Below are 24,771 nucleotides of genomic sequence, written 5' to 3'. Positions count from 1 at the left end.
AAAACATGTATCAACGTTTCTGTCCAGGATCTTTGCATTACCAAAACAACTCAACAAACAAAAGCAGCCTGTACCCTCCTACCCTTTATACACTATACCCCTTGGCCACAAAGAGTAAAAGAAAAGGGGCAAAAAAGCCATAAAAAAAGACTTTTTTTTTTCTAATATAATTTTCTATGTATGATAACTGTGAAAAGTTTCTCAGACAGAACAAAAGACACACACACTGAAATATTTTAACAGTGAAATAGCTTTATACATCACAACAATAAATACAGCATGTAAAACAAAAAACAATATTAAGATAAAGGATAGTAGTTCAAGAGACTTAATTTATTCACTTTTAAAAATATAACCTACAAATCTTTTGTATAATTTTGTATAAGTGGTATGATTGTGTTCATACATGTATCATTTTTTAAAGTAATTGTGATTTAATAGTGTGAGAACACAAAATGTCAACATGAGTCAAAGTAACTTGAATGATAAAGAGCATTGCACATTTGTGGACAAAATCCCATTCAGTGTTATTTTTGTGGGCTACCACTATAGGTAAGTGCTTTATTTTGCTTAGTCATTAGGGGGCAGTGTGCATGTTCAGGGAAATTATTCACTGTTTGTGTTTCCATCACTTGGGTCCCTTTTATACTTAGTTTCATTTACAAAGTACTTCATAGAACAGCTTAAACCTATTACTGGCCAGTAAAACATGTACAAAAAAACAGATTCACGCACACACATAAACCATTTCCAAAAAAATAGTCTAATCCCTTTGATTTACTTTGTAATCCTTCTTATTCATGAGTTTACTTGCATGGATAAGGTGTGTGTTCCAGCACAAAGTCATTCAACATGATAATATTTACAAAACTCTGTCTCAGAAGTCCCTGAATTGATGGATATCTTTTTGGTAGTGAGCAGCAGTTCTCCACAGAGTCTGAACTGTATTGTACTTGCAGTGACACCATAACTACTTTGTACAGTCTCTCCACATGGCCACTGTCATATTGTGCATTATTTTTTCTCAGATGCCTCTTTCTCAGTGTTGATATTACTGAGGTTGTGCATAGAAACTGTGGGATCCACTCTCATTGATGATTTGGATTTGAACTCTGATCTGGGCGCTGCCATTGGTGTCATCTCGTGACTCTCTGCGAACATCCTCCTGTCTGCCTCAATCTTCCTCCTAACAACTTTCTGGATACGTTTGCAGATTAAGTACACCATCTCGCAGATGCACATGAAGATACAGACAGCAGAGGAAACCACCATGAAGAGGGTAAAGATCTTCTTCTCGGTAGGACGGGATATGTAGCAGTCCACTGTGTTGGGGCACGGCTCTAGGGAGCACTTGGACAGGCGGGGCATATCAAAACCTTCATAGACGTGGTGCAGGATGTAGAGGAAGCCGGCGTCGAAGCCTGCCTTGAAAATTAGACTCGCCTAAGGGAGGATAAATGAGGGTTAAATTGGGTGACACATTGTACAGGAAGTTTAATATAAGAGACGCAAAGATCGATTTGTCTATGCATCCATTAAACATCATTCAAGTGATTTCTCAGTCATTACTGGTGTGACTTTGATGATAATTGGAGACATTGTGCATTTTGGAAGTAAAATTTAAAAAAAACAAAAAAACACTGATTGACCTAATGCAGAATCTATAACAAAGATATCAAAATTGAAAACTCAGAAAGCATTCCTTCAATTTTAATTTAGCTAGGAGGGATAGTTAAACATTTCAATAGTTATTGTTATTGTATTGTTATCAGGCGAAAACAAAACATATTTAGTTCCACAAATGTCTTCTGTACGTAGCCACTCATCCATGGCAATTATTTTTGACATTTCTAAAGATGACTAACTTCAGTTTGGTCAAAGCTGAAGCCCTACTCTGTCTTTTCTTTTTTGTCATATGTGGCATCTATTGTACAGCAAAGCCAAAAACAAACTTCCATAGCCTTTGTACTTACCAGGTATGTCCACCACAGCCCTCCACGTTTCTTTCCAGGGTTGGCATACAGATGGGCACCCTTGTGTGAGGCCGTGTACTGCAGGTCCTTCTTCTCGCGATACTTGACGTGCCCCACCACCATCAGGGACGGACAGGTGACGAAGATGAGCTGCAGGGCCCACAGGCGGATGTGGGAGATGGGGAAGATGTGGTCGTAGCAAACGTTGTTGCAGCCAGGTTGGGCAGTGTTGCAGAGAAAGTCCTTGCTGTCATCACCCCACACCCGCTGGGCTGCCACCACAAACACCATCACCCGGAAGACGAAAACCATGGAGAGCCAGACACGACCGAACACGGTTGAGTATTTATTGACCCCGCTGAGGAGGGCCTGTAGTCCACCCCAGTTCATGGTTGCTGTCTCAGGGGTGAAAGGAAGAGGCTGAGAGAGATGAAAGAGCTCCTCAGGAGACCAGGTGGGATTTGTGAGATGAAGTTCTTGATAAATTGACCCTGAGGTACAAAAAAGTAAAAAAAAGTAGATAAGTCAAAGGATAGTAGTTCAAGCATTTCAAATGGAAAAAATATATTTTTCCATTCATTTGATAAAGAGCACTGCACATTCTTTTCATTTATTTAATATCATAATTATACACTACACTGTACTATTATGCAGCAAGGTTTAAAGGGTTACTCCAGCAATTTAGTATAGCACTTGTTGGGGCACTTGAGAGAGAGACAGTTTTAAAAAAACAAGGGTCAAAACTGATGTCAAGACCCAAAAACCCTAGACCCCATATTTGCCATAATGCAACTGGATAATGTCTTTTGTCAGACCTTCCCTGCCTCGTAAACACCTAAATCTTTCAAACTCCATATCACCACTTTGTAATGCAGACTTTTTGCTATTCATTTATATATAAATGTTCATTTGTTATGAACTGAGTCTCCAAATCTATCCTCTGATGACATCATTAGGGGTTATTTTTTCAGATGTGATGAAGCTCCCTCCAGAGAAGACTTGAAGACATTACAAAACTGTTTTCACAGTAGTACTGAATAGTACTCCTCTTGATGGGTAAACTGAACATTATGCATAAAATAGCCCCTTTAAAGATTTACACATTTGCAGTTACCTCATTAAAAATATTATTATCAGTTTCACAGTTTCAAATTAGATGAAAAGGACCAAATGAAAGATACTGAGGTAGAAAAAAGAAAAAAAGTTTATATAAAAGACATATCTCTGAAAATTCAATACTTTTTGAATATTATAGTTAACACATTTTAGATGTGATACAGTTAAATTTTACAATTGCAGGCCTTCTGCATTGATATGTATGATACTAATAGCAATGCTATGCAAAGCCATTACAATTTTTCATTTGTGTCATTGCACAACCCTCAAAAGCTAAACAAACAACCACAAACATAAAACAACTTTGAAATGCTAATCAGCTGTGAAGAAACAACAACTAGACATCATTTGCACAGACATATTCCCTGTCATCTAGCCATAGCTGATCCGTATTTACACAGAACTACCTTTTCAATGCTGAGTCATTACACATCAATGAGTGAGTCATCATCGGAGCCTGCCTTTGCTGAAAAGACAAAACCAATACTTTCAACTCTATCAGTCAGCTATTTGAACAGTGTGGCTGAGCAGGCAGATACAGTCATCTCTGTAATCCCAAATGCCTACTGCAGTCTTGGTTCTTTAAAGGACTGCTAAGGGATAGCATTTGTGAATGCTAAACATGCCATTACTGTACCATGGGACCTGTGCTCTGAGAGAGACAGGTATTTCAGTTAAAATATTACTATGTGGATTTAATGGTCTGATCGTGTTTAGAATTTAAAGATGGAACTGTTACGGATCACCTGTTTTCTTTGTGCTTCTCTTTGTGTGAGTGTGTATGTGCGTTCAGATTTCTCGAATGTCCTCTTTTCAATTTCCTCTCTCTCTCTGGGGTTTGGTGGATGATTATGTGCATGCATGTACATATAGAGAATGTGTGTGTTTTCTGGGGCACCAAAATCTAATAGTTTGGGATGGTAGTTCTAGAGCGACAGGTGTGAATGTTGAGCGAAGGGTGCAAACATCTTGAAATATGCTTTTGGTTTTGTTATGCAAATGTGGACATAAGGAGGATCTGCTTTCGCTTTTACATTTACATCTCATTCTGATGAATGCTCACAGCCTGAGTGGGAACAAGTTGGATAACAGCCTCGCTGTCCACTGTTCCATTACAATTCTGTCTCCTCTAATCCCAAGTATTTGAATTCAGAAACACTTTCCCTCAGTATTTTAGCATCACTGTAGACATATTGAGCTGTCAAATCAGTTGCTATTTTCTCTCTCATCCACTATTCCTGACTATTAAATTACACAGCATAAAAAGACTTGACTCAATGAATGCCTCCAGAATCACAACATAGGCTACTAAAGCCAGACACATTCAATCACTGCTGATGTTACCTACACTTTACCTCTCTTTCTAAGTGGATAATACAACCAGTGGCATTAATCTTAAAAAGTGTCTAAGCCTGTGCTTTTGGGACTCTGATGTTCCTGACTTTTACTTTGTTCCAGCATGTAAGAACAGGCTGTAAAGCGTATGTTTGTTTTGTTGAATGTTTGTTGAATCTTCAAGTATGTCTTTTTTGCCTTTTTTATGCAACCAAGCCATGATAAAATCACAAATTACATGTTCAGACACAAACACGCTCGCCCTTACACAAATGCATGCGCAGTATGATTCATTGCTTTTGCACATAGAGCATATGATTTGTCAGTTGGATTTTTCTCTCTCTCCCACACACACACACATACACAAACCTTGACATTCAGCCTGGATAGGAAAGAAAACCTCAGAGACAACACTATATCTTGTCTCAGGGAGATGGCAAAGCTGGACCACAATTTGTTTTCCTATTTGTTCTAGATTGTGATGTTGCCTTCCCTGCCGACAGCAGTCAGCCTCATCTATCTCTTTGCTGTGTGTTTGTCTTTCTCTTTGTTGTGACAGACGAGACATATCATGCTTTCTCAGCTGAGAAACCTCAGGTTATGTGATGCATTTGATTCCAATATTTCCACTCATGCGATGCAGATACTGCTCGAGTGCATGCTCCTGGTTTTATTACTGTCTTACAAGGGCTTTGATTCTCATGAGAGAAATCAATGACGATAAACATTCCTATCATCAGACGAACAGGTAAGACATTAGGCAGGGATGTCCAAATGTACCAATATAATTCTTAGTCAGAGAAGACCCCTTTATACATGTATAAATTACTTTGATCCTGAGTGGAGGTCTCTATTATGTTTTCAGCTCTGACACCGTGATAAATGCTCGACCGTGACTTGCTCTACAGGTTGAGCTAGTTACAAATACTTTTCTATCCACCAAGTCTACAATGTCTGTATGAGTCAATGCTTGTTGCTAACAAGGCGGGGTTGTTCTCTTGTGTGGCTTTTTTTTTCTTCCAAGCCCTATTCTTTCTTTTTCTGTCATTCACACATCTTACCTTTTTACCTTCAACCTGACTTTCTTCCATTTTTCAAGGTAACACATATCAGCCAGAGGACTACAGCACCAGACATGTACAGTTTTATTCGCACTGCTTCCAGTTATCTGTCTTTACAAATCTCATTCCTTTGTACGTGCTAGGGCTGACTCCTTCCCGTGACATACAAGATCTTTCTAGTTGTATGATAGAAAGGAAGCAGGATGAACAATATCCTTGCCCTTTTATTTTACACCATTTCTGTCTGCTTGAATCCTTTCTAGTATATCTTTTTAGTATCTAAAATTGAACAGAAATTCAGAAACCTCATTATACCTTATTATCTTTTCTTTATCTACCAACTCTTGTAAATAGAGACAAAGATAAAGCACCTTACCTTAGACACAGGGAAGCAGTGTAAAAGAGATGTTTCCTGACTGACTTCCAGCTGGCCCTTTGTCGTTGCTGAGTGACTTGGCCTCACCTGGATATTTTCAGTAGGTTTGCTTTGAGGTGTGGGGCTTCAGAAGATTTCAAGAATGGGAGGATGGGTGGAGCTTTACATACAGACAAATACTCTCACACACCGACAATTCCAATCTGGACTTGTTTTGCATAAGTAGACCTGCCTCAGGGCATACTCAGGGACTATAGAGAAGTCACAGTGAAACGCCAGAGAAAGGAAAAAGATACAGGGACAGACAGTTGGAGGTGGGAATGGAAAATCATAATGGCAGTTAGACTTAAGGCATCTGGTAGGAAGGTAAGCAACAGACAGGTGGCGAAGCAGACAGGTGAAGGATCTGCATGGTATTGTATATGATATGAAGAGCCTGTCCTCCCAAAAAAACCCAACACTATAGGTCATAAAGTCAGTCGTCAAAAACGACGTATAATTACGTTTGGGTGACAGACGCCATCTGGTGGCCATAGTTATTATTATCTGGAGAAGCGGTGCAGTTCAGATGACATCTATATAAGGTGACAAATTTCCAATATTCAGAGATGGTGGGTTGGGTGGCTGGTTAGATCCTAATTTGCAAAAAGTGGACTTTGGACAGCAGGAGACCACTGCTCACTTCCTTATTCCAACTGTGAGTTGGGACAGTTTTTTAAAAACCGTAACTATGAAAAAGGTTTAACCCACACCATGTTTCAAGTGATCATTTTAATCCAACCCATGATCTTTCTCTAACCCTAGCCAAGTGTTTTTTGTGTCTGAACCTAACCAGACCTTAACCATGGCATTATCACACCATAAAACATAGTTATTTTTAACAGTGATTTGACAAATGATGTTGTCCTGCCAATTAATGCTGATGGAGGCACCTGATTAGAAACACGCCTAGGATGGTTTGTTCTGAAAACGCTTATATGAGTCGTTCTGGAGTGCATAGTGAAACGACCTTTGTGGCTGTTAAATTTGGAGGACTTGTTGGATATCAAACTGATGCAAATCAGCACATTAAGATGCAAAGTTTAATCTGCGAGCCAGTGCGAGCACTTGGGTCTTTGCTGTTTTTAGGTGTTTAACCTTTAGATCCCACTTAGAGTCTGCTTCATCAACTTGCATTTACTACCCCACTACTGTGCACTTTGATGATTGTAAATGCACAAAAAGAAAAAAGGGAATTTACAGCACTCCTTCTTAGCCATTTTAAAATGAAAGTATGATAAATATTGAAACAATATTCCGTAATGAAAAGTGAAAGAAAATGCTGGGGAAAGTACAGTAGTTTAGAAAGTTATCAAAGAAATCAACAACTTGTAATGGGCCTACTGATGTCAGCAAACACAAACATGAAACAAAAACACACCTACAAAAAACCCCTATGGTGTCATATTCACATTCCACAAACTAGCTCTTATTCATCACATGTCCTCTTTTCAGTCCTTATACACAATGAAATCAAAAATGAACAAACACATTACAGCTTTTCCACAGTCATGTGGCAGATGTGGCAAATAATATAATACAATGCATAGAAGGGAGCGATTTCCCTCAATAGTGCCAGAACTGTTGGTTGTTTTTATGTTTGTTTGTTTATTTATTTATTTTTTTGGTTACCATGTGATGTGCTGACACACCCATTCACTAAATCAGCAAAAAGAGGTACTGGTGCACTTTAACAACATAAACATGTACTATAAGTGGAACATGAAATTTAACATAGAGTAATGTCAAAATTGTTTGTATGATTTGTATAATGTTGTTACTCTGTGAGCAAAGGAAAAAGAAAGAATAACAGACCTAAGGGTAATTACTAAGTTCAGTTAGGGAGTGCCAAAGTAATATCAACCTTACATGTTACTTCCTTGCAAGTCACAAAGCAGGTTTTTCACATGTGGTTACTGTGTCAGTCTTTTTTTTAATGTCAGATTGTACCTTGCTCAGAAGAGCACAGTCTGCACAAGGCTGGATTCTGCAATAAATATTATACCATCTTGCATTGAGAGGAAGCAGACAGGAGATAGATCAGACAGAGAAAAAAGATGAATGCCTTTTTACAATGAATATGTTATGCCCTCTATTGGCCTCTAGAGAATGCTGATGCTCCATGGTTTTATTACACTTTTTTCCGCGCGGCAGGGGGAGAAAGAGAGGAGAAGAAATGTTAAATAAGAAGACAGAGAAACAGAGGATCTCATCTCCCTTCTTAAAGCTAAGCAGCCACATCATCTGTGAATAAGAAAGAGGCAGCATCTGAGAAAAGCCACAAAGTTGGTTGTCAATTGTGATATTACTGTCTAAAAACAAACCATTTCAGATGATTTAAATGTACTGACCAATAGATTCATTACTTAAGAAACCAGCAGCATTTTGGTGAAACTAAAAGGCTGTCACAGTAGAGAAATACCTCCCCTCATCCTCTGAGTGTTAATTAGCTCAGAAAGGCCGTTATGCGTCAACATGTTAAGGTGAACCTGTGATTGCAGTATGAGTCATGGCTGGTCACAACAGTGTCACAGCATTTACGTTGGGTTTCTTTGAGTCTGAACCTGATTTTAACTCTTTCATCTGCCTCTAACCCTACTGATCTGCTTTCTCTACTGCTCCTGCAATGCTATGTTTGCATAAAATTCATCATCACCATAGGGCTCACTGCAGTTGCTTGGAAATTATGATGGTTGCCCATTTTGCACAGAAAAAATGTACCAGGTTGAGCTTGAAATAAGTTAAAAACTTTTCCACTACCCTCCCAAGAAAAAAAATATCATGTGACATCATAATATCTTGATAATGATAGCTTGAATGTTATCTCTCCCCTCTTCATACCTCTCTCCCTCCATTTTTTTTGCAAAGATGCTAATGACGTTAACATGACAAGCACACATGAATTTTCTTCTGATAGGAGTAGGTGTTGCATTCTGATAGCACACAAACCCTATCACAATATAACTGGACCTGATCTCTGACTACCTTCTTCATTTGGACATGGGTACTTGACTTTTTTCTTGGCTTGTAAAAACTGTGTTTTACCGAATTTTTAGGCAAACTGCTCTTGGATTTGGACTATACCAGTGTAAAAGGGCTCTAATACTGCTGGATTATAAGTCCTGTATCACAATGTATAAACATGTCCAAAAATTTCATTAATAAACAAGATATCATGGCTCATCAAAGCTGTGAAACTATACAGATGTTTACAGTGCTCACAAATATCTATGGAAGGGTTCATGCCTGCCAACACACAGGCATGTGATGTACTGTGTTGAAAACTCATCATCAGCTCTATTTCTATTGTGCAGTATGTGCCTTCACGTAGCCATGTATTCCTTGTAATATGCTTCTCTATGCGGAGGAAGGTAGAAGACATCCGGTTGATTCATTGTTGACTGGAATGAACTCTAAATATTTTAGGAGCAGAGTGCAGATTTTGCCATTCAGTCTTTCAGTCCTTAGTCCTTTTTATTAACAGATGCTGTATCTGGAATAGACTAACTCTTGTGAGTCAGCAGCACAGACTTAGCATTAACAATTTAAGAGAAACCTGCCTAATACTATAGGTTGAATGCTTAGGGCCTGAAGAATGAAAAGCAACCTATGCTGCGGGGTAAAGGAATATATCACAGGGTGTTTTCTTCCTAAGCAGAAAACATTTTAGAGAAGGCTGGCCAAAAAGCAACTTATCTCCAAACCCCTCAGGAAAGTGCAGACGTTGTAGAAATGAGAGAATTGAACCAAATGAGCAAATCACTGGATCAACACCTTTATCCTCACATTGCTTTTGGAAAGCACCATTTAGTTCTATAAACTTGAAATGGAAGATTACACCTCTGCACCCTAGATAGTTGAAACTCTGTTGGCCGGAAATCATGGATACATAGAAAACTACAGACTTTTTATAGGGTAGAGCTCCCAAAGATTAAAAAGGCTCAGAGTGATTGGCTGAGCATGCACATGCATATTCTTATAATGTAAAGCTACTAGATAAGTAGCCCAATTAGACATAATTAATTTAATTTAACTTAATTTGACGATGATATACTGATGTTTAAAAATGCTACACATAGCTTGTCACTTGTCAGGTCTGCTTCAAATATCCAAACATCGCTGTAACCATCCATGCTGACACAGTCATCCTGTCTACTCTTTTGCCTTGTCTCTCTGATCATCCTCAACAAACCGCGTTCCCACCACTCACCCCTCCACCTTCTCTTCTGTTTTTATCCTTCCCACACCCCACCCATCCCTTTTCTGGAGACCTGTCCTATTACTGTCACAGTCATTGCTCAAGCTTGGGTCATTCCCCAGTGTGTCAGAGCTGGTGACACCGAGCCAGACCCCCTCGCTGTGTGTTGTGACAGCACCATGTCTCCACCGCCACTGTGGATGATGTCAGGATGCCCCTTGAGGAGGTCACCATCTTCTTTCTCTCTGGTTTTGTCTCTCTCTGTCCATTAGACTGACTTCACGGGATGCTGGTCTGTGGAAAGAAAGGTTTGTCAATCTGTCAGGGGATGTAAGTTCTGGAAAAACACACAACTTACTGTGAGCTGATTTATGTTGAGAGCCACTGATTACAAATAACTTCTAATTACGCTTAATGTGTTCCACATAAAATGTTTGAAATGAGTTAGTTACAGTTGTACTTTAAAATGTATGTGATTGGTTGCTTTACTCCATATGTACATGGTGTACCAGTATTTTTCACTAAGACGAACATCTTTTTTGCTCAACTGCATGACCACACTTCATGAAACCCATGTTTTACAAAAACATTCAGAGGGTTTTACGAAGATAACACAACGTATCCCATGTTAGCCATGAGATATCAGTATTTGAACCATGCACTTACTGTTGACATGTCCAATGGATCTGCATTCTGGAGTATTCTGTCAATTGATCATTTGGTAAAACCCCACTCCTGAGCAGCAATTGTCCAGTCATAGTTAAGCATCTGTTAAGTAGGTATGGCTGGCCTGCCGAGTTTGGATTTCTCAACATACTAAAGCGCTGTGCATAGTTTTCTGGTAAAACTGATAATCAGAACTTCAAATGTTTGAAGGGTGGTGTCTTTTTAAGCCTTTACAAATCAAAAAATACAACAGTAAAAGTGTAAGGAATGGATTAACTTGTGAGCTGTTAATCTGCTCTAACGTAAACTGCTAATGTTTCCATGCTAACTAGCTTGCTACTTACAGTAGAAACATAGCATTATTTCCAAAGGCAAGGGACATGTTATTAGCTAACTACATTATCTTGTGGGGTCACAGGTTTCATTGAATACATGTTCAGGACAAATTTCATCCTTTTAGTATATCCAAGTAACAAGTGGCTCTATCTTAGGGAAGTTTATAATTCCAGCAAAACTTTGTTTGTTAGATAGCATTGTGTTTGCCTAGCTCACCAGTTATTCCCATCCTCAAATCCTTTTCTCTTATAAAAGTGTAGCAAAATGTTTGAAAATGTGAATATTAAATCATAAATCTAACCACTAACACAGTATTTGCTACAGTGTTTTAATGCTCATACTGTATGTCAACGTTTTTTTTTCTTTAGTAAGCACTTTTTTTCAAAAATGACTAGGCAGTTCCACTGGTAATTAACTATTATCATTTTAAACTGTATATTTGCCATGTGAGAACAGAAAGCTTACCAACTTACATGTAGCAACCGCAACAATAGGGGTCTTATCAAATCAGTCAATTAGTCAATTCCAGATTGACCAGAGGCTGATTTAGGTGGGTGGAACTGGACTGAAGCAGAGTGACCAATCCCTTGACCTGAGCCTGTCTAAATTTAGTTGATGTGAAGTGGTGTCACCCATCACAAATACATGTGTTTAGATTTAGAGAAAGCTTCTATGTTCTATTGTAGCACATGGCATTTATTGTCTTCTTTGCTACTTTGAGGAGGTCAGGATTTGCTATTCCAGAGAGCAACTGTTCCTTTTTGTATGTGGGTCTGGCAGTGATCGTGGTGTTTGAGGGAGCAGTGAGCTGCATGTAAAACTACACTACATTGTTTTGTTGTGTGTTAGAGCAGAAAATGTGGCTTTTTGTGATTAAACAATGAATAGACTATGATGTCTATTGTCTATTAATAAGTGGAGGACTATTAACTGACTGTTCATAATATAATTGTTGACCTTGTTAATGTAGGTTCAAACTGAAATTGGTTTTGTGAATTATATTTTAGATCTGTGAAAACTGAATTACATAAAGAGCACCTTTCATTTAAAACCCCCTTTTTTTTTATTACCAAACCCCTCCTGTTATAAATAATGCATGATGATAATCAGAAATTATCTTCAATTGTCTTGGAGATGCCTTTAGCCTGTGCCTGCATAACAATGCAGCATAGGATTATGCCAAGTGATGGGACTGCATGCATGCCAAGTGGTATTGTGTGTAGATCTCCTTGTGCAGATTGGTTGCCACTCCTTTGGGGGTTTCTTCTTCCAATCTGTGGACCACTTCCTGCAAGAAGACACATTCATCATCATTCAACGAACATTCACTTATTAATCTCTAACATTAGAGGCCAACTGCTGCCCTGCATGACAACTATGAAATCTTGTGATGTCTAAGGTGCAAGTGTTATGTCTTTGAAGTTAATGGATAATTCCCATTTATTTAAAACTTGGGTCAAACCTGTCACCATGTTCCCTGATCCCAGCAGTATTTTAGTGAGTGCATTGTAATATTACCAATAGAATTTATGACCAAAACTACAATAGATCCAAGTTGTAATGAACCGAAATCATCCTTTAAATAGGTGTGATGTGATTATAAATGAGGTTTTTGTGGGCAATTAGTCTAAATATGCTTTTGTGGCTATAATCTCTAAGGGTGGCTATTTTTATGAATCTATTTGTTAGCTGTTTGGAAAGCTTACCAATTAGTCATTGAGGCTCAAGCCAAGTTTGTACCTCAATAGACTCCTGCTCAGCATGTAAAATATTTCAAGCTATTTTTTAGAAATTTGCAGATTCTACAGGAGCTAATGTATTTGTAAGCTCTTCAAATTTTATGTATTAGTTTCTAGAAAAGTGCAACCACTTTAAAAACAATGACTTGGCTCGTAATGACCCAGCAAAGAGGCAAAGGTGGTTGATAATGAAATTTTGCTCCACTACATCTGTTACAACCAGTATTATGCATGGAAGAGCTTTGCCATTTGTCTTGATTTTAGCTGTGGTTCTTGTCTGCAGTAATAGTGTGTGCACGTAGACATACACAAGCATGCATACTACTGTGTCAGTCAGAGCGGTCAGGCTTTCTAATAACCATGGCAATTGGAATGACATGCTCAATGAAGTTAGGTGATTATACTGTCTACAAAAGACTGTACTACTAATGGTGTATGAGTATGTGAACCTGATTGGTGAGGGTCAAGAAGAGTTGCGATAATGTATATATATGAAGAAGAGAAACCAAAACACATTTCTGTTCAACCCAGCCCACATACAGTATGAAATTAAAAATATATCCATGGTCCATGGATAGTTTCACAAAGAGAACACTGCATTACTCACTCCAGCCTATTCAGAGGACTATTAAACGTGTCAGTGATTTGAGTCATGAGATTGACCTTTTCAGTTTCTAACAAGAGCGATGTAGTCAAAAAGAGAAAGCTCGAAATATTCATCAATCCAGCATGGATGTTAAAAACGAAACTTTGAGGCTGACATGGATGTGGATTCTTTAGCAGCAGCCAATATGCTACAGAAATCTACCTTGACAAATGCAGTGAGTTCACCAACCATTTGGACAGTGATACACTCCCAAATGCGTTGGCTTCATATAGTGCTCTTATTAATGCGGATGTGAAGCGACTAGATGAAAAATTTGAGCTTTAATTTGAGTGAATTTTGGTCACATAGAAGTCAGAATACATTTAGCAAGGACGACATTTTTCATTTTTTGCTAAAACTTTGCAATGACTTTTAAAACTTTGCTGCTAATGAACAACTGCCACTCTCTTCATATCTTTTGTCAGCCTCTCTTTTTCTCGTCTTTTTTTATAATGAGTTTTCAGCTGTGATTCTGTTGGGCTCTAAATGACTCAGCAAGATGCCATACGTGCAACGAAGCGGCGTGGAGAGAACATAACTGGGAGAACAAGTAAACAGGGATTGGAGCTTTCAACCCAGTTTGAAATCACCAAGCTACAGAACTTTATGATAGACATATGCTATGTGACAGATTTTCTTGTTGAATCTTAAACAAAAAAACACTTGCCAAAAGGTCCTGCGAATTAGGCAAAGAATGTACACAGCAGTATCCCATACTGTACATATTTTATAGGTTTTTTAGGTTTATTATTTTTGACAATGTCACTTCCATCCCACTCCCCGATCTTTTCAACTAGCAGAAATCATTTTCATCAGTCTTTAACTGATTGAAGAAACTGCTCACAGAGCTGCTGTTTATAACTCCACTTCTTTGCTCCTTGATCAGTTACAGCTCAAAAACTTTTTATGCAGCGTCACCAATGGAATGTCTAAGAAACTGTGGCAGCACACCTTAAACTGGATTTAGAAAAGTATGCAGGGCTATTTTTGGCTCTTTGGTGCCATGAAATGCTATGAAAAGCATTTTTTATCCCCATATTTGAAACCCCCCAAATCGCCCATCCCATACCTGGTGGCAACAATCACAGGTCAATGCTAAAAACAATGTTGAAACACCTTAGCTGTAGTTTGTATTGTGGCCACTAGATGCTGAATCCAAGATAATTGCAATTGTGGTGAAGTAAGTAAACACCCGACTTCTCCCTAGAAACGAAAAGTCAATATTTTATACTACTGCTTCTTGTGTTGTGTGCTTGTTAGTGATTTGGTGGATTGATATCATTATCTTAAAGCAGGATATGTTTTTTTGATTGCCAAGACACAATCAGCAGTGGTAATTACCATTTTTCATCCTTCCAAAAAGTTCCAAACCATTTTGCAAAATTAGTTTTTCCTGGCTGCAGTAACTGAGAAAGAAGGCCCCTGATAGCACCCCTCCATCCTCCAATTTACAACTAAAACCCAGTGTTTATGTTTGGAAATTTAACTATGAGCAGACAGGTCAGAGGGACTCTGGGAATTGGTGTGCTGGTGGATACAGTAACAGAATCAGGGAGAGTATTTTTTAAAAATAAACCCTTAACTTATCTATCTTAACAATATCCAGATCAAGATGGACTGAGGAAAACTAAAAAACTGTACCCATAGGAGCATATGACAAGGTGTGCCTTGGTTTGCAATCAGCAATGATTTAAAATATGTGGTGTCCAAAGATTATAGTTCAAAATGAGTCAGTGAAAAAAATAAAATAGAGAATAAATGTTCAAGACTTGCTCAAGCAGTTCTTTTAACCTTGATGGCAAGTGCCTAGGTGTGCTCATTTTGTTCTTGAATGTGCTCCTCAGGGATGACCAACACAGACCCTCATGGCCACACAGGGTTCCTGTAACATTATTTTTAATGGAATTTACCAGGCCAGGTAAAATTAGTGTTATGAACAGCTTACGTCAAGCTTTGTGGTCCTCTACGGTTGGCGTTCAGGCATGGTGCCTTTCAGCGATGTCTCAGCAATAATTGCGGCTATTTTGTCATCGCTGGATGACAGTGAAGTAGTACTCTGCCCACCTCGTGTGGCACTGACATCTCTATTGTGTGCCGCAATCCCATTTTTTGCAATCACTTTCAGGTCAATCCATTTTTTCTTTACCTGTACTACACTTTTGTTACAGGTGACAAAATGTTCACTGCATTTGTCTCCTACCCCCACGCTCGATCCAGTTTTTTGTCTTGGACAAGCTGCTTGTGAACGTGCTAGAAAAAGTGTTTTGGTTTAAAAGAATCTCATTTAGAAGTGCATCGACCTCATTTAAAGGGATGCTGTTACCAAATCTGAAAAGTTGGGAGTGTTTTGTTATGTTCAAAATTGGTTTGTGTTTTAGCGGATGGATGTAGAATATGCGGTATTTATCACTGTTTATAGCATACAGGTGTCCATATGTATAATACCAACTTTCCTTTTCACTTTTTTATTTTCTTTGCACACAATTTGATAAAGACAACAATAAGACAGCCAGTCTTTATGAATAACAAGGCACAGCTGAGGCTTAACTACTAGTTAAGTATTAACTTAAGAAAATAATGAAGAATTTCACTATATCACACCATGACAACACATTGACAGTGTCTGAGTGTGTGAGAACAGTCTAATTGACCTGTTTAAGACACTTAATTAAATATTCATCTGTTTATGTGTTCAACCAAAGAATGCTCTTTGTTTTTCATGCAATTTTATCCCCTTATCTGTAATTACTTTGTGCTTCTTTAGTGCTTTGTGTGCACATACCTTGCAAGTGCAGATGAAAGCAGTGCACAGACGCTTCTTCATCGTAATAGGTGCAAACATGCACATATACACGCACATCCATCCCAAAAGTGATTACCAAAGGTGGGAGAGGTGGAGAAAATAAGTGTCTTGTCTCTCTTCCAACTTCTTTCCGGGCAAACAATCAATGATGGCCCAGCAACAATTGAGTTACAATCATTTAGTGTTTTCCGGCTTGGCTTTGATGCCGTCTACTTCTAGGCGAGGCTTGATGGGACAGAAGGGAGAATTGAATTAACTCAAGTCACAAGGGGAGAATGGCACCTGAGAGCTTTGGTTATTCAATAAACCACCTTTCATTCACTCACACTCTTTCCTTGTTTTTCCTCCTCCTTTTTAACTCACTTTCCCTAACGTGCATTAAATGCCTGGCTTCTTAGAGACAAGGTGAAGCGAGACACACTAGCAATGCATAAACAAAGTCTCTAATCCAGGCGCCAGACCTGGCGCCTTCACCAGCTGTTTTGACTTCTTTGCTTTTGTCGACTGTAAATTGCCTTGGATTGGGAGTGTTTAAAAATCTTTAAAGGATTACATGGGTATTTCAAGCAATTTTCCTGACTAAAAACAGCTTTTGCTTGCTTGTTTGTTATTGCCATTGTCAAGGACATTCTGTTCAATAATTGAATTTAATCAATTAATTATACTACTCTTTTCAAATAGACAAAACCACCGGCAGCTTACTGTAGTTGAAAATTGGAGCTTGACTATAAGGACTAAAATGTGTTTATATTAAATTTTATTGTTGTTGTTTATGGAAGTAATAAAGTAGAAAAGGTTCCTGCTCGGGGCACACTTTTATATACAAACAGACAATACTCCATAAACAGCTTTTTTTTAACATTGTGAATCTTATTAAACCTTTATTTTATGGGCTGTTGAGATCAGGATATCTCTATTTTGAAAGAGAACTACTGGATAAATGGCATCCAAATTGGCTCAGGTAACTGTAAGCAGGTCCAAAGAAGATTTTCTGCTAACTGGAAATCCTGTGATACTCCAAATAAAAAAAGAAATTTGTGTGCCAACAAAACATTACCTAATCAACAGCGTCTCTTACCGTAACCAAATAACTTTTATTGTTTTTCCGTTAAAGTGTGTTACTGTTTAATAGTTTGTGATTGCATGGCTATATTTCTTTACTTGTGTTTCAAATTCAGACATTATTCCATGTTTCATATAGCTCATTTAAATAGACATGATTTATATAAATAATTAAACATGTTTGTTAAAATGTGTCAAATGACTTTTCTGCATACTGCTCAACACTGCTGTTTTGACAGATATACATTAAGAACTGTCCTACAGTGCTTCCCTTTGGCTGTCTAAGACAAGAAGTCATGGTTCAGAAGCTTTAATCCAGTGAATGATGGGAAGTGGAGGTGGAGGAGTTGTTGTTTTTTTTTTGACTCACAATAAATGATGATGTACGTTATATGATATGTCACACAAGTGTTTTCTATAACCATGATTACTTTTCCATAGTTCTATGGACAAATGATACAATAAAAATTCAATTAAAAGGAAAACAGGCATCATACTGTTTTAGCCTCCTTATGTTTTACACTACATACAAACATTTTTTTAAATTATAATAATGGTCTTTAATTTAATAGTAGCCTATAGTCATTGTGTAGTAGCTTAATATGGCAGACACTGGCTGTGAATTTCTTTTTACATGATAAAGGCATAGCCTTAGACTGACATTACCTTTGCAAATAGACAAATTCAAATGAGCTTTTACTAATTAGGTTTCATATATTCCTACACTAAAAATTAATCTTATCCAGGTTTGTGGGGGATGGAGTGAAATTAAACTTCAAATACTGACAGCCACAAAACACCCAGTATAGTCTGATTATATTTTGTGAAACGATGACATTACCGGTTGTGGATTACATTCCTGACCATGGTTGTGTGTTATGAACTGGACTTTAGTTTAACCTGTTTGTGATGTGATTACATAAGTTTAGGCAAGTAAACAACATTGTTTATGGGTAATGTTAAGGCTAAGACATCAAAAAAATGTGATATAACTTGCATGGAAGTGCGTAACTGGAGGACTTGAATTTATTAAGACATCGTGCTTATTTTATAACATTTTGAGAGACAGTGGTCAAAAGTTGTAAATAAATATATTTTCATAGACGCCGCAGAGATTTTGGCCTTTGCCTGATGTAACATGAGCTTCCTCCATGCAACATGCTCTTTATTTTGAATTTGGATGTAATGATGAGTGGTTGGAGTATAAAACTATAAGGTGTGCGCGTCTTGCCTCAGTTCAGTTTACATCCCTACAAAGTCAGGAAGATTACTGTGACTGTGGGTGACTATACAATCTGTGTGTGCATGAGTGTATGTGTGCGTTTGTGTAAGTGTATACGGTATGTGTTCCTGTGTGTATGGGCCACTGCGTCCAGCTCCTTCTTGCTCGAGCTCCAGTCTGTGGAGGTAATGAAGATCAATGAGAGGAAAGGTGGAGGCCGGCTGAAATTCAGGTACTGTCTCCCTGTTTCAGGCCAAAGCTCTATCGATCCTCCTGTGCTCCACTCTGCCAGCATCTGATAAAGGGCTTCTGTACACACACACACACACACACACACACATGCACGCACGCGCACACACACACAAACACACATGCACACACGCAAACACAAACACACACATGTGCAAGAATCACTTGTGCGCTACCAAACAAGCACACCAAGTTGCTGGACTTAGTCCATAATGCTGGGGAAGGAGTTAAGCCTCCATCACCCTTTTACAGTTTTCTGCAGTGTCTCAAACACCTGAAGGAAAATGTAGAGCTCACATTTCATCATTGTCAAATAATGCTAGCTGAGTACAGTTATTTTTCACACTGCAAATTGCCTTGTGGTCGTGCTGCCTTCAAGTACACTTTGTAAGCTGCTACTTCAGAATGCAGATGATGAAAACACAAGTATATCATGCATTCAAGTGCTGTTTTTGTTGGCAATAATGAGAGAATGGATCCTGCAATAACAGCAGTCAATTTTTAGAGGCTGTTATATTACTTTCGAGATCAGTGGCGCCTGCAGCTTTCTATCATGTAGAATGTAAAGGAAAGGTATCACGAACACCATCACTTTCACACGGATTCATATGTACAAAACAAAAGGCAATTTTGTGTTTTTGCACTGCATTAAATGGCAAAAATATACTAATAATTGCAGAAATATGTAATATTTATGGACAAAATTGCCATTTCTGAGCTCTCCAACCTTTAAACATCACTTGGGTCATTTTTTTACTACAGAATTTAATTTAATTTCAGGTTGTCCATTTTTGCCAATACTGTATATTTCTAACAGTACTTGATGCACTGTGACCTTCATGTCAAATCATAAAGTACTGAAGATGGCTTTGATACATTGCCAAACCCATTAACAGGTTAGCATTAAAATAATTTGGATCGAAATTTAGCTTTTCTGGCTCATATTGGAGCAATTTGTCACTTAGGGAATATGTGTACTGTAGTATGTGTGCATGTGGTCTCGTCCACTTTGAATAGATGTAGTTTTAACTGCTGCTATATGGCCTTCACTGTAGCTACTTAAAGATATTCAGACTGAAACAAAATTTGTACTTCCCGCATGAAAGGATGCCCCTATTGTAATCTCATTCTTCAGATGTTGCGAAAGGATCTCGCTATCTTTAACAGCAGTGCCAAGTTCCAACTCAAAATCCTCATGATCACATCATCCCCGAATGCCTTTTGAAATTTGCCCAAGATCCATCTCAATATGTTCTAAAAGGTGCTAATTGTCTCAGCTTTCCCAGAGCTGTATTTCCAAGTGAAATAGTTCAAGAGAGATTAGATAAGCGTACTTCTCAGACAAATAGCTCTTTTTCTAGCTTTATAGTGTTTCAAGCAATTAAAAGACTCTGTGAATGCCAGACCCTGGCTCGGTACCGCTATTTCATTTAAATGAGCGAGCCAGAGAAGCCTTTCCCTCAAATGGGTGGTGGCTGGTACGAGGCCAGTTTTGCATGTCTCCCTCTGATGAGAAAGGTAAGGCCATGCAGGATGCTAAGCTGCGCCCTATGTCTGAGCCAAATGGTAGTGTCTAAGCAGAAATTTGCTACAGATTCGCAATTAGCATGACATCGCCGTTAATGCTCTGTGAACTGCGCTCGCTGCTCCATGATGCCAAACATGTATTGGATTAAATGACCTAATTAGCATAGCTATGAGAAAATAGAGCAGGCTTGTTTTCTACATGGTGGTGTGCTGCTTCTTATTCTCATCTCTTTTTTGCGTAATGTGTTTTATATGCATGTGTGTGTGTGTGTGTGTGTAGGGTTGAGACAGAGAGAAAGAAAGATGAGATATACAAAAAGTTCAATCAAGCAGTCGTTAGCTCTGGGCAAATGTTAGCCTAAGCCACCCTGTGTTTGCATCTCCCTTTGCCAGAGTCTATTTCTCTGTCACAGCAGACATTTCATTTTTGTGCTTTCTCTTTATGAGCGAATGAGACAAGAAACTTAAAGACTCGTGGGCATCTCCTGGCTCAGAGGCATCCAGTTTTTATTTCCCCATCCTTCCCTTCTTGCTCTCTCCTGTCGATCTCTCCATCTTCTTATCATCTTCTCTTCCCAGTCTCCTCGGGCTAAGCTTAGGGAGGCAGGCTCTTGGACATGGATGGATGGTGGGCGGGTGGGTGGACAGACAGGAAACACTTGTCACCCATTACGACAGAGGAGAATCACATTATTTGATTCGCATGGCATTTTTCCTGAGGGTGCCTGATATGCCCATCATACAGCTCAATCCACTTAGTGATGAAGAGGGGCCACTTGTCACATTCACGTCATTGTGTGGGGAAAAAAATCCCACGGGAAAAAGGCACACACGCACGCTGTGGATATATTGAAGCGCATCCGCAGCGTTTAAATGCACGCATTCATGCACACTCACACACTACGTCTCTCCTTCTTCTCAAGGTTATAAACAATGCAATTAAAGTTACTTTTAGCACGTAAAAGCAAAAGGAAAAAAAAAAAAGAAAAAAGCAGCAGCAAGCATGACAACGCTGGAGTCTCTTTGCTTTCCCCAATAGACTTTATCTGCTCAACTACACACTGAAGTTTAACACACTTCTGTTGCATTATCATAAAGCACACATGTACACACACAGACATAGCAAGCTCAGTCCTGGTGTCATACCTCTCAGCGCGCTGATGGTGTTATGCATTTTTATGTTGGGCCGAGGCCTCTCTCTAAATAGGGGTGTCACGGGTGCGAGGTTCGGTAACCTTGTGCTTTATTGTCTCGGGGCTGGAAAATGGGTTTTATTCCAGGCTGAAGATGAGATAAGGCTCTGTCAGGAATACTGGCCTCTCTGCCTCTTACCCTCACCGCTGGAGGCTTATTGCAGAAGAGAGGACTAACATTCCATCTCTCCCTCGCTCCTTCTTGTATAGATTTTCCCTACTGCCACTTTCATTACATCTGGCGCTTTCTTTTCTGCTTTGACTTTCATGTTCTCTAACTCTTTCCTCACACCCTCAATTTCACCCATCTTCATTATGCTGTCATTAAACCAGTTCTGATTTCGTTGCGATCATTTATCATTCTGTTGCATGGATTCATTATCGGGATCTTTTATTGCTTTTCTTCTCCTCCGCTTCTGTCTTTTTTCCCCAGTTTGACCCTGCAGTGAGATGGCCCCAGTGCATTGAGATTTTACTATACTGTGTGTGTATGTGTACGTCTGTGTGTGCAAGTGAGAGAAAGACAAAAAGATACAGATAGAAAGAAAGCAAGACTGTGCATATTTCCCACCATCCAGACATTTATCCTCTAGACTTTCCCTTTCACAAGGAGTAGCACTCCACTGACCATCACTACCTCTGTTACCCCACATCCTCTCCATGCTGTCCTCTTGCTGTCTTCCCCAGCTGAGGCTGTGTCCTATGAGGTCACATCTGGTGACAGACCTCCCTCCCCATAAATTGCCACTGCTGGATAAATATGTGTGCAGCTGTTGTGTCCCCTGTTGCCCAGGATTGGCTGGCCATAAATTGTACTGGGCTGAGAGGTAAAAAGCTGGAGAGCAGCTTGGTAATTGTGTGATGCTTTTCAGTGTTTCATGCACTGGTGAAGATTTTTTTTAGATCCTTTACTTAAGAAAACTTGTCAGTGTCACATTAAAGTGTCACTGATAAGTCCTGCATTCAAAATTTTTACTTCAAAGGCCCATAGTTCACCCATGTCCCTGTAAAGCTCCACCTTCATCTGCTCCAACATCAACCTGAGCAGAGGTCTAATCAGCCAGAAGAGGAAACACCTGTGAGGGTGTGCAGGGCCTTTAAGTAAATGTACTATAAAAGTTTTATCAGTGAAATGTACGCAGATTTGCCCATTTGATACTGTTATATTATTATTCATATTAAATTATTGTATGCTTTCATGTGCAAGCAGCAGCTAAATGTTGCAGATGGCTCCAGATGGAACTAATTTAAACTGAATATGTATGTAAAATATAGCTGTCAAAAAAGTATTAGGATACAAAAGTCCATATTTCCACAATATTTCATGTACTTAAGTACACTACTTAAGAAAATATCACCCAGTTACTTTCCATCATGCTTTCATTTTCATTGTGGACCCACCTGCATGACCAAATAAGAATTATAAGAGCAATCTATATGCATTATATATGTAGCAATTTATACAAGACCCATGACAAATTAATTGGATATGGTGATATTGCCTTGAAACCCGTGAGCTATGAGGAGATCATTGTTATGCTGCTCCATTCACACATGACGTACTCTTCTCCCTGTAACATATATCCAACGCACCCTTTCCATTAGGCCACCTCCCTCTCCTTTCCCCAACACCTGCTGCTGCTGCACTGCTAATTAGCTAACTTGGCTGAAACTTGCTGCTACTTTAACATTCCTGTGGTTCATATGTTACAAGCAAGATATCCTGCTAACAGACCAATTCTGTCCCTTCAAAAAGGCTTTGTGGAGAAATAACTTTGTTTCCCCACTCCTGCCAGACAGAGTTTTTGTTTTTTGGCTGTTCCTCCTGTCAGCTGTCTATCTTAACCTCCCACTTAAACCTGAAATTGAGTTTTCTGTCCTGCACCCTTCACCACAGGACACAAGCAGTTCTTTCCTAGGGGATTTCTTTCTGCTGACATGCTGGAGAACACAGTTTCGCTTTCCCAAGGTAAGTTCTAGTGCTGGCATGGTGAGTGTTAAGATTTTGGCACTGTCCAATTGGTGTTTGTTTGTTTGGCAATATTCTAAAAGGTTGCTGAAGCTGCTGGCTGCTCCTCTGCTGTCCCAGATCTTTGCCCGAGCCATGTCATGCTGTCTGCAAGCTGCTAATTTCTGCTGTTCTGCCGCCTGCTGCTGTCTACCTGTGTGAATCCTTGCTGAGCTTATTTTGCTTTGGTTGTTGTTTGGCACTTGTATTGTACTTTCATGTTGTTAATTTATGGAGAAGTGCAGCATGAATATTCATGTTTTGGTATTAATGAGTACATATTTCCAAGTCACATTAGGTTGTTATGGTTGTTTCAGAGGTGTCCTAGTAGCTTAATGCAAACTCTGGCTTTAGGGTTGTTAACATGACTTTTATCTTGTGCGCAGCTCATTCACATTTCCCTGTAATGTTGGCTTCACAGGAAACTCAACATGGCCTTGGCCGCACATAAGTAGTCACATTCACAGTTTCTCCACATACTAAATACTTTATATTCAGCTAATATTAGGCATTAAAGAAATATTTCAACTCAGAGCAATGGGTTTACATGTCAGCTTGCTTTACTATTTGTCATATCATAATTACATCTAAACTGCTGAGCTCCCCTCCTACGGTTTCCGTGGCTGCTACACTCAGCTGTACTTGTTGCCAACCTTAAGCTTATATCCATGTGCTGATGTTTATCAGTGCAACACAACATTCAATATGAAAAGACTTTCTGCTCACTCCGAGCCATAACATTTTATCTTTATTATGCTTAAGTTAATTATTCTATGCTGCATAATCGACGTAACTTAACCTGCTGCTACTTTGTCGAGGAGTCGCCACAAGGTGTCTGCATTTGCACCGTGTTTTGATTCATTAAGAAGTACAATCATGTTGGAAGGTTTTTTTGTTTTTTTTCTTTTAAATCAGTCTTTCATCCATCCCACCATATTGACAGATACTCTGCAAGCTCTATCTCTGTTCGTGTTGGAAGAACGCCGCTCTCTTCCTGCTTTGTGCCATAAAGCAAAATCTGTTTTTCCTGCAAAATCCAACCTCCTGGAACAGAATGTAAAACACAGTGTAGAGGCTGACGATAAGTAATTAATGTCGTAAGCATATTTAGTGTGTATTTATATCATACACCTGATTCAGACATTGAAGTATTCATGCCAGTTAAATAAAACAAAACCAGTCTACATGAAGAAAGCTGTTTGCTGTGAGGTAACCTCCCTAA

The 24,771-nt window shown here is 39.0% G+C and overlaps 1 protein-coding gene across 1 annotated transcript; it reads right to left on the bottom strand.

Moving 5' to 3' along the window:
- Positions 1–370: 370 nt before the first annotated feature.
- gjb9b (gap junction protein beta 9b) lies at positions 371–5,950 on the bottom strand. Its single transcript, XM_067611992.1, has 3 exons — positions 5,862–5,950; positions 1,974–2,464; positions 371–1,443 (listed from the first exon to the last, which is right to left on the bottom strand). Exons 2-3 carry the CDS (start codon positions 2,361–2,363, stop codon positions 1,015–1,017), a joined length of 819 nt encoding a protein of 272 aa, XP_067468093.1. The 5' UTR covers positions 2,364–2,464; positions 5,862–5,950; the 3' UTR covers positions 371–1,014.
- Positions 5,951–24,771: the final 18,821 nt, after the last annotated feature.

This window comes from Thunnus thynnus, chromosome 15 (genome assembly GCF_963924715.1).
Source record: "Thunnus thynnus chromosome 15, fThuThy2.1, whole genome shotgun sequence".
Classification (NCBI taxonomy): Eukaryota; Metazoa; Chordata; class Actinopteri; order Scombriformes; family Scombridae; genus Thunnus; species Thunnus thynnus.
Note: the sequence above shows the minus strand (reverse complement) of the source record. Positions and strands in the feature narration are given on the sequence as shown.